The sequence below is a fragment of the Herpailurus yagouaroundi genome, unplaced genomic scaffold (genome assembly GCF_014898765.1).
Source record: "Herpailurus yagouaroundi ecotype Mexico unplaced genomic scaffold, PumYag 253, whole genome shotgun sequence".
In the NCBI taxonomy this organism is placed as follows: Eukaryota; Metazoa; Chordata; class Mammalia; order Carnivora; family Felidae; genus Herpailurus; species Herpailurus yagouaroundi.
The window spans coordinates 6,956,452-6,970,839 of NW_024412470.1; the positions used below are offsets into that span (position 1 = coordinate 6,956,452).

The 14,388-nt window shown below is 41.0% G+C and overlaps 1 protein-coding gene across 1 annotated transcript in view; it reads left to right on the forward strand.

Annotated features, from left to right (window-relative positions):
* The window catches only part of TMCO1 (transmembrane and coiled-coil domains 1), a 37,918-nt gene that overhangs the window by 19,460 nt on the left and 4,070 nt on the right, over nt 1–14,388 (forward strand). Inside the window, exon 6 of the mRNA XM_040461022.1 lies at nt 531–675. Coding sequence (XP_040316956.1) covers nt 531–675 — 145 coding nt within the window. The remainder of the gene's footprint in view (nt 1–530; nt 676–14,388) is intronic.

Consider the following 14,388-nt stretch of genomic DNA (forward strand, 5'->3'; position numbering starts at 1 on the left):
TACTGAAGCAGCTATGCGAATTCAGCAGTGTTCTGTTAAACCAAACAGTAAAGATAGTTGCCAAAAGGAAAAAAAAAAAAAAAAAAAAAGAGCCTTTCTTCTCACTAGATTCTTTTTTGTTTTGTAAAAGATATTTTTCATAAAAAATATTTGTGTTAACATAATGAATTTCTCACTACCTTTTAAATGATTTAATACATATTTTAACATTTCTCAGTTTTAATTTATAAAGCAGTAAATATGGATAGATATAACCTTTAAACAATGTAGGGTTCTCAAATAAATTTTCAGAACGTTAAAGGGTTCTGATGCTGAAACAATTAAGAATCATTAGTTTAGAAAAAGATTGATGGGAAAAAATGTAGGTCTTTCCCTACATCCTTGTTCAGTACGTCTCTTTTTAGAATATCACTCTTTGTTTTTTAGAGATCAAGGGACTTAGAGTTCTATTTCTGTCTCATATTCTTCCCTGGAACTAAGAAGCTTGTCAGTCTTCTAAAAATAACAATTCCTTGTTTTTTCCTTTTTAGATTTGATGGTAGAGTGGTGGCAAAGCTCCCTTTCACCCCCCTTTCCTACATCCAAGGACTGTCTCATCGAAACCTGCTTGGGGATGACACCACGGACTGTTCCTTCATCTTTCTGTATATTCTCTGTACCATGTCAATTCGACAGGTGAGTGACCGTATCCACTATTAAATATACGTATCCTTCCTTGCTCTCACACCCTAAGTTCGCTGTTGCTTCTTTAATACTGACAGTGTTTTAGAACCCCAGTGGATCCTCTAAAGCTGTTTTAAATGTGTGTCTAGTTACTGATCCTTGGGGATGGGTGGTGGTAGCCATAAAGTGAAACATGGTTTCCATATCCCATGTTTAGAGCTCTTAGGTTCCTTTTTCATTCCAGTCATCTAAAGATACAAAAATAAAGAGCGGGTTTGGTCTTCTCAGTGTCGTTTCTTCCTTATTACATACCACTGCCTTCTGGCACTTCAGGAACACAAACAAATGTAGTAATTTGGTGATTTTTAGAACGTTCACAGTTGAGATACTCAAGTCTGTGTTAGAGAATTTACATTTGGTCACCAGGATTGTAAGACATTCATAGTAAAAAAGGGTAAGAGCCAAGAGAGAAGTATGGATAGTTGGGGGAACCCGGACAGAGACAGGACATTTGAATAGTTGGGGAAGATTCAGGCAGAAAGGTTTGGAGAATGAAGTGGCTTTTGAGATAGGACTTTAAAAAGCAAGAAGAATCATGATCTCGTGGTTCGTGAGTTTGAGCTCTGCGTCAGGTTCTGTGCTGACAGCACGGTCAGTACAGAGCCTGCTTGGGATTCTCTCTCTCCCTCTCTCTCTCTGCCCCTCCGCTGCTCACTCACTTTCTCTCTTTCTCTCTCAAAATAAATAAATATACTTAAAAAAATTTTTTTTTTTTAATTTTTTTTTTCAACGTTTATTTATTTTTGGGACAGAGAGAGACAGAGCATGAATGGGGGAGGGGCAGAGAGAGAGGGAGACACAGAATCGGAAACAGGCTCCAGGCTCTGAGCCATCAGCCCAGAGCCTGACGCGGGGCTCGAACTCACGGAGTGCGAGATCGTGACCTGGCTGAAGTCGGAGGCTTAACCGACTGCGCCACCCAGGCGCCCCAGAAAATTTTTTTTTTAAAGTGAGAAGAGTCCCTGGCTCAAACATTTTATATTTCAGTTTATATATTCAGTTTATAAATAAGTAAAATATTTATTTATTTACTCATTTTGAGAAGGAGAGAGCAAGCAGGGGAGGGGCAGAGAGAGAGGGAAAGAGAGAACCAAGCAGGCTCCACACTGTCAGTGGACAGCCCCATACCGGGCTCCCTCTTACAACCACGAGATCATGACCTGAGCCAAAAGCAAGAGTCAGATGCTTAACGAGCTGAGCCCCCCGGGGTCCCTATGTTTCAGTTTTTGAAATACTACCATTCAGCAGGCATTACAGTGGGGAAATAGGCGCATGAGAGTTCTTCTGAATACTGTCAGTGGCAGCAGATTTTTTGGTTGACCTGGCATGTGAGAATAAGTAGGAAATGGAATAATAGTTTGAAGCTTACGAAGGTCTTCGTGGTCTTACTGCTTAATGCTTTCCCCACGTCCTCTCTCATCCGACCCTCCAGCCATTCTCCCTTGCCTGACAATTTCCGTGTCCCGCTCACCCACATTTGCTTTTTGTGAATGCTCTTCGCTCTATCTGGCTGCCTCCCCCCTCGTCCTTTTGCAGATTAAATGCAACCGGGTCTCAAGTCTTCCTGGCATCATTTCTGACTTTTACTACTTTCTGAAGGATAGATTTGAGAAGGCCCTGATGAGGTGAAGGAAAGTCAGAAGCCTATCTGAATTGTCTAGCAAAACATCGTCATATTCTGAACTACTGCGGTGATGAGAGGGATGGAAGGGAGGGGCAGGTTGGGACCTACGTGGAGGGAAAGCAGCAGAACTGAGTGAGGGAGAAAGGAGAAACTCAGGTGAGCCCCAGGTATGGCTTTGGTGACCAAATGTAGACCGGTCTCACGAAGAGGGTGGGAATTGAGGAAAGAAGAGCAGGTTGGTTAGAAGGTGAGCGGTTTGAGATGTTTATGGGGCAACTAAGTGGGCACGTCTGGCAAAAGTTGTACGCTTGTGTGGCTGCGGTGGGGTGTAGGCTACGTGTCTTGAAAATGTCTCTTCAGGGGCGCCTGAGTGGCTCAGTCGGTTAAGCGGCCGACTTCGGCTCAGGTCACGATCTCATGGTCTGTGAGTTCGAGCCCCGCGTCGGGCTCTGGGCTGATGGCTCAGAGCCTGGAGCCTGCTTCCGATTCTGTGTCTCCCTCTCTCTCTCTGCCCCTCGCCCGTTCATGCTCTGTCTCTCTGTGTCCCAAAAATAAATAAATGTTAAAAAAAAAAAAAAAAAGAAAAAGAAAATGTCTCTTCAGTGAAGCATTGTGTTTGGCTTAACCAAAGGTGAAAGCCAAGCCAGTGACAACACAGATCTCTTTTGTTGGTTTAGCAGAGGTCCATTACGTTCCAGAATATTGTTCTTAAATGTGATTATTTAAATCTGAAACTTTTAAATTGCAGCTGTGTCCAAATAATAATAAAACACAATGATGTATACATTCCACTTTAAGCAACAAAGAGCAGTTCTGCTGTAATTACATTCAGATGTTAATGCTTTATGTGTGACAACTCAAAATAGTCACTTAAAAAAAAAAGTTTTTAAATGTTTATTTTTGAGAGGGAGAGAGAGAGAGAGCGCGCAAGCAGGGGAGGAATGGGGGTGGGGGTGGGGGTGGGGAGGACACAGAATCCAAAGCAGGCTCCAGGCTCTGAGCTGTCAGTGCAGAGCCTGACGTGGGGCTCGAACTCTCGAGCTGTGAGATCATGACCGGAGCCAAAGTTGGACACTTAACCAACTGAGCCACCCAAGCACCCTGACAACATTTTAGATGGGACATTTGCACTGCTACCTGGCCATTGCTCCCGAGAATCACCGTCTGAAACTGTAGACTTTTAAAACTGAAATAAATGTTAAGAATGATGGGGCATCTGGGTGGCAGTCAGTGCCACTCAGGTCATGATCTCATGGTTCGTGAGGTCAAGCCCCGCGTCGGGCTCTGTGCTGACAGGTCAGAGCCTGGAGCCCGCTTCGGATTCTGTGTCTCCCTCTCTGCCCCTCCCCTGCTCACGCTTGCTCTCTCTCTCTCTCTCTCTCTCTCTCTCTCAAAAATAAATAAAACATTAAAAAAAAAAATGATAGTTGAGGATGTTCACCTCAAGCTGGTGTTTAAACTCCTTTCAGATATTTCAGAAAGTCTGGTGAGATGTTTGTTTAGCAGTTTGTTGAGCAGGAATGCAGTGCTCATTTACCATGGTGGTCAGCGGTTTTTTTCTGCTAAGGTCTGGATAGTAAATATTTTTGTGTTTAATATACTCTGTCATAACTGCTCAGCTCTGCCATTATAGTAGGAAAACAATCATAGACAGTATGTAAATGAATGAGAGTGGCTGTGTTCCAACAAAACTTTGTTTACAAAAACCGGCAAGGGGCCAGCGACAGTGCTAATCCCTGAAGGTTCAGGCAGAGACTTGCAGCTGCTCAACTCTGCCATTAGACTCTGAAAGCGCCATAGACAATGTGTAGACGAACATGACTGCGTTCCAGTAAGCCTTTGTTTATAAAAACAGGCAGTGGACCAACACGATATATCTTAACTCCTGAGGACTACAGTGCACAACATGTGCTACAAAGTTAAAATAGAATAGTAGATCCTAGACAGGTACAGGTTGATAAAATAATTGTTTATTGAGTACAGAGAAATGGAGGAAAGAGGCAGTGAAACACACACACACATACGCACACAAATAATCAATGTGTTTTGAGCCAGGGAGGATACATACTCATTTTTTTTGTTTACTTGTCCAGTTCTGTGCGCTGATACTAATAAGAGAAAAGTATACAAGAGCTATAGTATTGCATAGCTAACATAACAGTGTTGTATTTGAAAGATTTATTTCTTTTGGTATACGGTTATCTTCCCCAAGACGAATGGTGAGTTCTAACTTGTTGTTGCGTCCTGACTGCTGGTCATCTTGGACAAATAATTTAATTACCCAATTTTATACAAGGTATTCTAATATATTCAAAATCTTAGAAAAATCACCCAAATGACCTGCTTTTATAATTTTTACTTCACTGGCTGCAAATGGTAGAAACCATTTACCTGTTCCTCACTGATTATTAGCGTATATACTGGAGGATTGTGAACTTACATGGAGTCTAACATACCTTAGCATTTGAAGTGTTATCATGGAGTATATGCCTCTTTTTTCTTTAATTACAACGTTTGTTAGCTTGCTATTTCTATGTTTTGTTTTGTTGTTTTGTTTATAGGATCTTAGGTCACCTGATAATAGACTATATACAGATGCCTATGAAATGAGCAGCCATAAAATAGGAGGCTTTCAGAAATTCAACTTATAGACGTACTGTCATTTCCCCAGCGAGGCCATTCTTAGGCACGGAAGTAGGCCACTTGATTTCAGATATACCCGTGGCATAAAGTAGTTTTAAGAGAACGTAATGGGGGCGCCTGGGTGGCGGAGTCGGTTAAGCGTCCGACTTCAGCCAGGTCACGATCTCGCGATCTCGCGGGATCTCGTGATCTCGCGGTCCGTGAGTTGGAGCCCCGCGTCGGGCTCTGGGCTGACGGCTCAGAGCCTGGAGCCTGTTTCCGATTCTGTGTCTCCCTCTCTCTCTGCCCCTCCCCCGTTCATGCTCTGTCTCTCTCTGTCCCAAAAATAAATAAACGTTGAAAAAAAAAATTTTTTTTTTAAATAAAAAAAAGAGAACGTAATGAATTGGGTTTTTTGCTTGCCTGTTTTGGGATGTGAAGTGGAGTACGTGATGGGGAAACTAATACAGAATGATTCAAGCTTCCATGATGATTGCTTATATTCTGCCTTATAGGAGTTTTTGTTTGGTCTGTTTGTTATTTTTATCTATTTTCTTCTTTCCTTTCCAACTGTTCCAAGGTAGTAAGTTCTCAATTGTCTGCATATATCTTAAAGTGCCTATGTATGCTACATAGTATCCATCTGAGAAGTATATGTTAAACAAACAGTAGGTACTACACCGAAATATAAACTTGTAAATTTGGCAAGTTGGGGTTACACCATTTTTTATTCCCAAGAGCAAGGTAGGAAAATGCGTTTCTGCCAGCCTCACCAGCAGAAATTGCTTTTGAGTTTTTATCAGTCTGATGGATAAGAATTGCTTCCCCGTAGTTTTAACTTGCATTTTGGATTGAGCATCTCTGTTTGTCTAAGGCTGTTCATATATTCTTTCCTTTCCGTGGTGGCGAGACACCGTGTATGCCTTTCGCCTATTTCTCTGACAGGTTGTTGGTCTTTTTCTGAATTTTAGCTCTTAACTTTGGGACATTCGCCCTCTCTGTGTGCTCTAAGTTGCACATAACTTTTCCAACTTGTCGTTTGTGTTCCGGTTTTACTTATAGTGGTTTTTGCCACACAAAATTTTATTTGCTCGCTGGATTTTAGTTTTTCCTTTTAGATCAGATTTGTCTGTCTTTTGTGGCTTTTGGATTTTGAGTTATGGTTAGAAAGTTCTTCTCCACTCTAAAGTTACCAGGAAATTCATCCTCCTTTTCTGTTGGTGCTTTTTTGGTTTCAGGTTTTGCATTTAAATGATGAGCCAGCCCATCTGGAGTTCATAGTTACCTTCTTCTTTCTTTGCGCTCTTCTACTTGGCCAGCTATGTGATTTTGAAGAAGGAGAACGCAAAAGCATGGATTCATTTGAGATCACACTTTGCCTACTTCTTTTTTTTCCAAGACTAAGAAGCCAGAGAGCCAAAAGAATGCAGTGAGGTGAACGATTGGACGTGAATATAAGTCCCGGCCAGCAGCCTAGTAGTGTTTTCTCTAGAGCTCTCGAAATCCGTCTTTGAAATTGGAAAATCTGTTCAGTCTCAGTGACAAGTGTGTGAGTGGAGACGCTCCTCCTTCCTTCGCACCTTGTTTAGATAAGAGGTCTTCTGAAATGTACCAGTGTCCTGGGGCCGGCTAAGCAGCGTGATCTGAACCCCTAGAGGAGAAGAATGTGGAGGAGTAGGCCAGACGTCTCTGTCATGCCTACTGAGTGTCAGGGCTTTCAACTTGTCAGGGCGACTGCCTGTGGCAGCAGTGGGGTCTGGCAGGATTCTCAAGCCAGTCCTCTCTGAGGTCCAGACCCTACTCTCTGGTTTCCTATGTTCAGTAATTCCAGTGCTGTTAATCTTTCTTATTGATTGTGTTAAAATAGACGTAACGCAGAGTTCACTATTTAGCTATTTTCAGCTGTGCAGTTCTGTGACGTGAAGCACATTTACGTTGCTCTACAAGCATCTCCATTACCCCCACCGCTGCTCTGCATTACCCCCGATCCCTGGCACCCACCCTTCTGCCTTCTCTCTCCCTCTGAATGTGACTACTCGTGTTTGTGGGTTTGATCTCGTGTAAGTAGACTCCTACGATGGTGGTTCTTTTGTGACTAGCACGTTCTCAAGTGTATCCACACTGGAGCGTGGGTCGGTACTTCCTTTTCGAAGGCCGAGTAATATTTCGTTGTATGTGTGAACCACGTTTTGTGTGTCCGCTCACCTGTCAGTTGGGCTGCTCCCACCGTTTTGCTGTTGTGACACTGCTGTGAACACGGTGTGTCGATGTCTGTTTGAGTTTCTCTTTTTACGTCTTTTGGGCTATAATCCCAGAAGTAGAATCGCTGGGTCATAAGGCAATTTGACGTTTAACTTTTTTGTGGAATCGCCAGCTGGTGTTCACAGCTACTGCGTCATTTTACCCAGTGCTGGTAATCTTAAGGCTTCAATTCACTACCAACTTGAGACCGTTCATTAACAGATTCAAGTAATTTTTCATGTTTTTGTTTCAGTGAGTGAAACCACAACTTCATTCACTCAAGGTCAATTTTATGCTAAACATGTAAAGACAATGTGTGTTTTATGCAAGTTTCCTCCAGCAGCACTTATGGCCTTGCTGGTTTTAACAGGGAAGTCTTCTCACAATAGTAAACTAGAATATAGCATCTAGGAGAAGGAGAAACATTTCTGTTATTAGTGCCTTTAAAGTGTCAACAGTTTAATTGCTGAAGTGATTAGATACATTTACCATGGGTTTTCCTGCATTTACGTTTTTAAAGTCTTTTAGTAGTAGTCTTGTAGCTGACTACGTTTACATTTGTCAGCTAATAACATCTCTACAGTGTTAACCAGAATCCACTTTACTAAATGTGAGTGATGGTATAATTCAAACAACCAGCTCTGTTCCCTTCATGACAGTGTGCACTCCTTTTTATAATGGAGGTATAGTATAATATAAGGCTGAATCACAGGTGCCTATCTGCTTCAGTCATTTTCCCCCATCCCTAAGAGATTATTATCACATTAGTAACAATTCCTTGGTAGATTCTGTTTGTTCATTTATTCGTTCAACAAAATGGAGCACGGATATGTATCAGGATCCATGCTGGGTGCTTAGTATACACTTTGAAGCAAAATTGACGTATAATTATGGTCCTTGTTGTCATGGAACTTCTGTTTCTTTTGAAATTAAAAGGTTAATTTTTCCAACTATAGCTTCACTTAAAAAAAATCATTATCAAATATGGAGGTGTAACAGTACATTTAAAATTATTTTTTTCTTTTTTATCAATGTTTATCTCAGAGAGAGAGAGAGAGAGAGAGTGAGCAGGGTGGTTGGGGTGGGGGGGGGCACAGAAAGAGGGAGACAGAGGATCCGAAGCAGGCTCTGTGCTGACAGCAGAGAAACTGACATGGGGCTCGAACTCACAAACCATGGGATCATGACCTGAGCTGAAGTCGGCCGCTTGACCAACCCTGCCACCCAGGTGCCCCTAAAATTAATCCCATTATACTAGTCATTCAGAGTAGAAGCAGATTGAACAGTGATTGAACTTTGAACCTAAACTAACACAATTTTATGATGTATTGCTAGTTCACATAAATATTTGTGAATCTGGTTTTCATCCATTACTTATTTTTTCCCATAGTAGGATGTTATTAGTTAATTAAATGATTCACCATTGACTTAAGAGCTTTCAAGGGAAAGTGGAAGTAATACTATACTGATAATGTAATAGATTTTAAGACACATTCCTACTTGAGAAACTTTGAAATGATGGGGAGAGAGGAGGAAGACTACAGAAGGTTGAGGAGATACAGGGTTTGGAAGTAAAGCACCAGGTTTTGAGTCTTGCTGACACTTAACTAGCCGAGTGTCCTCCGGAAAGTCCTAGAACCTCTCTGAGTCTTTCCACAAAGGGGAAATGGGGGTGAGTGTGCCATCTCACCATGTTATGATGATCACAAGACAATAATATACAGTGTTAGCAGTTCTTAGGGTGACATTTAAAAAAAAAATAAGTACCCCCTCCTTTGGGGTATTTTTTTTTCCTTTGGGGTATTTTTTAAACTTAGTATTTGTTTCGCGGCCCAGATAGGACAAAGTTGCTTTTTAAAGATTGAAACAGGGTGGTATGTCATTAACTGAAAATAAATCTAACTAATTTTTCTCATTTTATCTTTCCCCCTTTTTAACATTCCTTAACGTTTAGTGATTAGTGCTTAGCTGCCTTGACCTTCACACCGCAGCTGTTTCCTTTGTGTGAGTTTGTAGCAGCGGAAATGGTAGGTCTGCCAGCTCCCATCGGAGGTGTTAAGTTAGTCCAGCGTGGTGATGGAATTCAAGAATAGGAGGAAATTTCCTTAATTGCTTTTTAAATTTTCTTGTTAGTATGAGTCAGTAATAGATTACATAAATAGTGATCTCCTCTATTAAAACAGTGCTCTAAATCAATAAAAACTCAAGCAGATTTACCTGGTAAACAGCTAAGGGGAAAGTGGTCGATTCTTATGAATTTATGTGACTATAAAACCTATGAATAGAATTCCCTTTCTTTGAAAGCAAAAAGGATTAGTTGTTCTGAGGAAGAATGGAAGAAAGAGTTTTATCTTTTTTCTTTTGTCACCCATATCTTAATATATTACTTTATGTATGTGCGACTATCATCTGGAAAAGTATCGGTGACAATTTGTCACGGTCTCTTTGAACAGCTGTGTGCTCAGGAGAGAGATAAAAATAAGCATTTTTTTTTTTTTTTTCACCCTTGGCTTTCCTGGGGCAAAGAATTTTGATATGCCTTGTGAATGTATAAAAACAGGTTCTAATTATGTCTTGTCAGTATATCTTAAAGTCATCAAAATGAGAAGACCAGATGCCTGCCATGTCCTGTACCACATCATTAACATATGTCACTTCAGGACTTGGAGCTCAATTCATTAATGTCAGTATAGCTCATCTACAAGCAGGGTATTTTCATTTTTAGCACTTAACTTAAAATCAGAGAATTCATGAGGTTTAGAAAATGATAGCTTAGCTAGTACGTGAGAAGAACAGATTATTCAGGCATTATCTTACTCTGATCTCTGCGAATTGTTTCAGTGCAGGAGTTCAAGGCTTTATTTAGAATATTGCCTGTCTTGCTGAAGATTGACTCAAGTCTTCATGCTATGCCAGGAATTCTTTGATGCTGAGAATACAGGGTAAAAAGCAGTGGTCTCTACCCTGTGAAACTCATACTCTCTCTGTGGAGAGATAGATCCATAAGTAATAGAGTATGATTGATGCCCTTTGTCTGTGTGTTCACGTGCAAAATGGTATCGGAGGGAAGACCATGCTATGGAAGCCAAATGGCTAAGGGATGAAAGTAAGAGTTTATACAGAGGGGCCATTTTGTTGTATCTTGAAGGACGAGTAGGCGCTTTCCAGTGTTAACAGAGCGTTCTTGGCATCGGAAGTAGTGTGAGGAACAGCACGGAGGCTTGAACGTGTACAGTGAATACAAGACTGTACAAGTGAATACAAGCGAGTGCAGAATTGTTGGTGGGATGTAACAGGAGAAGAAGCGTGCCCCTGCTTACTACCTGTACCTCACGGTACAGCATGGAGTGATTCCTTTGTTTTTCTGGGGTTTGTCTTTTGTTTTGTTTTGTTTTGTTTTGCTTTTTTTTTTTTTGTATCGTGTTTACAGTGCAAGTCTCCTGGCAACAAATTCTCTTACTCTTCGTTTATCTGAAAATACTTTTATCTATATTCTTGAAGGATATTTTCACTGGATATGGAATTCTGGGTTGACTAGGGGTTTTGTTTGCTTTAATCCTTTCAGCTTTTTAAAATACCCTTCCCCTGTCTTCTGGCCTCCATTGTTTCTGACGAAAAGTCCTTCCTATCTTTTTTCCCTGTAGGTAATGTGTCATTTTCCTCTGGCTGCTTTTAGATTTTTTTTTTTTTATGTTTGGTTTTTCAGCAGTTTGATTGGATGTGCCTACGGTATTAATTCTTTTTTTCTTGATCGTGCTACAGTTGTTTTTCCTGCCCATTCCTTCCCTCTTCTTCTGTGATTCCAGTGTCTTATATGTTTGTCTGTTTTTTCAGTATTGTCTAAGAGGACACTGAGGCTCTGTTCAATTTTTTTTTTTTTAATTTTTTTTTTTTAACGTTTTTATTTTATTTTTTGGGACAGAGAGAGACAGAGCATGAACGGGGGAGGGGCAGAGAGAGAGGGAGACACAGAATCGGAAACAGGCTCCAGGCTCCGAGCCATCAGCCCAGAGCCCGACGCGGGGCTCGAACTCACGGACCGCGAGATCGTGACCTGGCTGAAGTCGGACGCTTAACCGAGTGCGCCACCCAGGCGCCCCTCAATTTTTAAAAATCTTTTCCTCTCTGTTCTTTAAGCAGGATAATTTCTCTTCATTTGTCTTCAAGTTTACTGATCCTCTGTCATCCCTAATCTGAATTAACCTTAAATCCATACAATGATTTTTAATTTTTTTTTTAATTTTTAAATTTATTTTGATAGAGAGACAGCATGAGCGGGGAAGGGGTAGACAGAGAGGGTGAGAGGGCGAATCCCAAGCAGGCTGTGCACTGCCAGCACAGAGCCCGATGCAGGGCTCGAACCCACAAAACTGTGAGACCATAACCTGAGCCGAAACCGAGAGTCGGATGCTTAACTGACTAAGCCACCCCAGGTGCCCCCCCATACAATGGTTTTTAAATTTTGATACAATATTTTTTTAGTTCCACAATATCCATTTGGTTCTTTTTTTGTGATCCTTTTTCCCTGCTGAGATTTCCTATTTGTTCATTTATTATTATGAGCGTATTTTATGCTTGTAGGCATAGTTATTTAGTTACTTTATTTTTTTTTTTTAATTTTTTTTTTCAACGTTTATTTATTTTTGGGACAGAGAGAGACAGAGCATGAACAGGGGAGGGGCAGAGAGAGAGGGAGACACAGAATCGGAAACAGGCTCCAGGCTCTGCCATCAGCCCAGAGCCTGATGCGGGGCTCGAACTCACGGACCGTGAGATCGTGACCTGGCTGAAGTCGGATGCTTAACCGACTGCGCCACCCAGGCGCCCCTATTTAGTTACTTTAAAATAAAAACCTTATCTACTAATTTCAACATTTGGATAATCTGAAGGTTGGACTCTGTCGCCTGCTCTCTTAAGTATGGGCTAAGTTTCTCGTTTGTTGGTATATTTAATTATTTTGGATTGTATCTTAGACATTGTTCTGATAGATTGTATAGACTCTGGATTCTATGATTCTTTGAAAGAGTGGTGAGTCTTTTAGTTAAGCAGGCAATTAACTTGGCATTCACACTCTGAACTCTCCTCTGTGGTCGGCTGTACCTGAGATCTCTGCTATGTTAGTCTCATCTGGGCTGCTTGAAGGCTGTCTAGTGCACGCATAGTTTAAGAGATGTGGGCAGAGTTTCAGTGTAGTTTTGAATTCCTCTGTTAGCTGTTTTCCAGGATCCTCTCACTATTATCATTAGCTGCTATGGTTGCACTAATCCCTGTCTTTTGGTTTTAAAAATGAGTAAGGCTTCAGTTTAATTCTGAGTCTTAGATACCCCACCCAGTGCCAACTGCATCCTCCTATCCATTATAAGATTAAAAATACATACATACATACATCCGTTTATACATCTGTAACATACAAACATACATCTTGTCTTCCGGCACTAAACTAAAATTCAGAGCATTCTCCTTGACTGCTCCTCAAATAAAGGGCTAAACAAGAGATCTAGGAAAGTGTTCATTGAAAGGATGGTTATAAGAGAGAGAGATTAGGATTGTCACTTGATTGTCTGACGTACCTCCACCCCCTCAAAAAAAAAAAAAAAAAAAAGACCTTTATCACCAGCAAGGCCTTTAGACAACTTAGGACAGAAAATATTCATTCAGTATTACAAAGGAAGTGACATCACTATAGTGCAGATTTGATGTGCTCATGTTTCTTTCAGAATCTCGATTTCCACTTTGCAAGAAATGTGTGCAAATCTGCATTATAATTTGTTACAACATAGTCACATTCTAGAATGCTAGAGCGACAGGGGACTTGGGCTCCTTGAAGGTGCTTGGTGAAGAAGCTTGAAAGTTCCAGCAGGAGGCTTCAGGTCCCTTCAGTATTTTATCTGTTTTCTGTAGTGGGTTTCTTTCATGAGATTTTGTTTAAAGAAATGGTTAAAGGGTTGAAAATGATTGATCTGGCCATCCCGCTTCTTTCAAGGGGGGAGGGCAGCTGAGATCTGGAAAGGTGAGAAGACACTGCCTGTTGTTTCTTTGCCTGGGTTGCCAGTACTGGAACTCAGGTCTTCTGACTGCTGACCCAACAGTGTATTTCAGGTACCCCAGCGTACTGTCATTTTCTTCAGTAAATATTTCATCTTTACATCCTTTCTCCCAAACAGCTTATTGAACCATATTTATTTATTTTAAGAGACAACAGGGAGGAGTGGAGAGAGAGAATCCCAAGCAGGCTCTGCAATGACAGTATAGAGTCTGACTGGGGGCTTGAACTCACAAACCCATGAGATTGTGACCCGAGCTGAAATCAAGAGTCAGATGCTTAACTTAACCACTTAACCGACTAAGCCACCTTAACTACTGAGCCACCCAGGTGCCCCCCAAACAGTTTACTTAGATATAATGTGAAAACTGTGGGGCTGCTGGGTTGGGCCATTTGATGTGATTGGATTTTCACACCGCTTTGTGGATATAGTAAAGAATATGTTATGGGAACTTGATGAGAAATTATCATCAATTGGAAGTGAAGGCTGTTTGCTTGATGCCAGAGAAACTAACAAAGAATAAACTAAGGATTGCCATGGCTGAGTTATTTTAGCTAAATGACTAAGAAATAACATTTAGCTGAATGTCTTTATGGCTAGTGACCTGGGTCTTCCCAAAATATCCAGTTAGCAACCAACAACTTCCTTTTCTTGATCACCGGCTCTTACCCTTTACAAAGAGGAAGGAACGCAAATCCTGTAATGGTATTTTTCTGGGTTTCCTGCCAATAAAAGGCATGATTATGGGAAAACGTTTTTCCTTTGTTTTTCTCTTCTGACATACACTCCTCAGTTGTTACCCTATTTATGACACAGGACTGGACAGAAATTCAAAATCGTTTTATATTTTTCTATAAGCTTACCAAATCATATTATATTTTGCATGTATGTTGTGTTCTTCCATATCATCTTCATAATATATTAAAACTTTTGTCTTTTAGCAAAGTGAGTATTTCTAAACTAATCTTACGAATTCAGAAGGCCCGAAAAATCGGCGAATTAAGAGATGTAGGAAAGGGGCGCCCAGCTGCTCAGTCAGTAGAGCGTCTGACTCTTGATCTCGGGGTCATGAGTTCAAGCCCCACTTAAGAAAGAAAGAAAGAAAGAAAGAAAGAAAGAAAGAAAGAAAGAAAG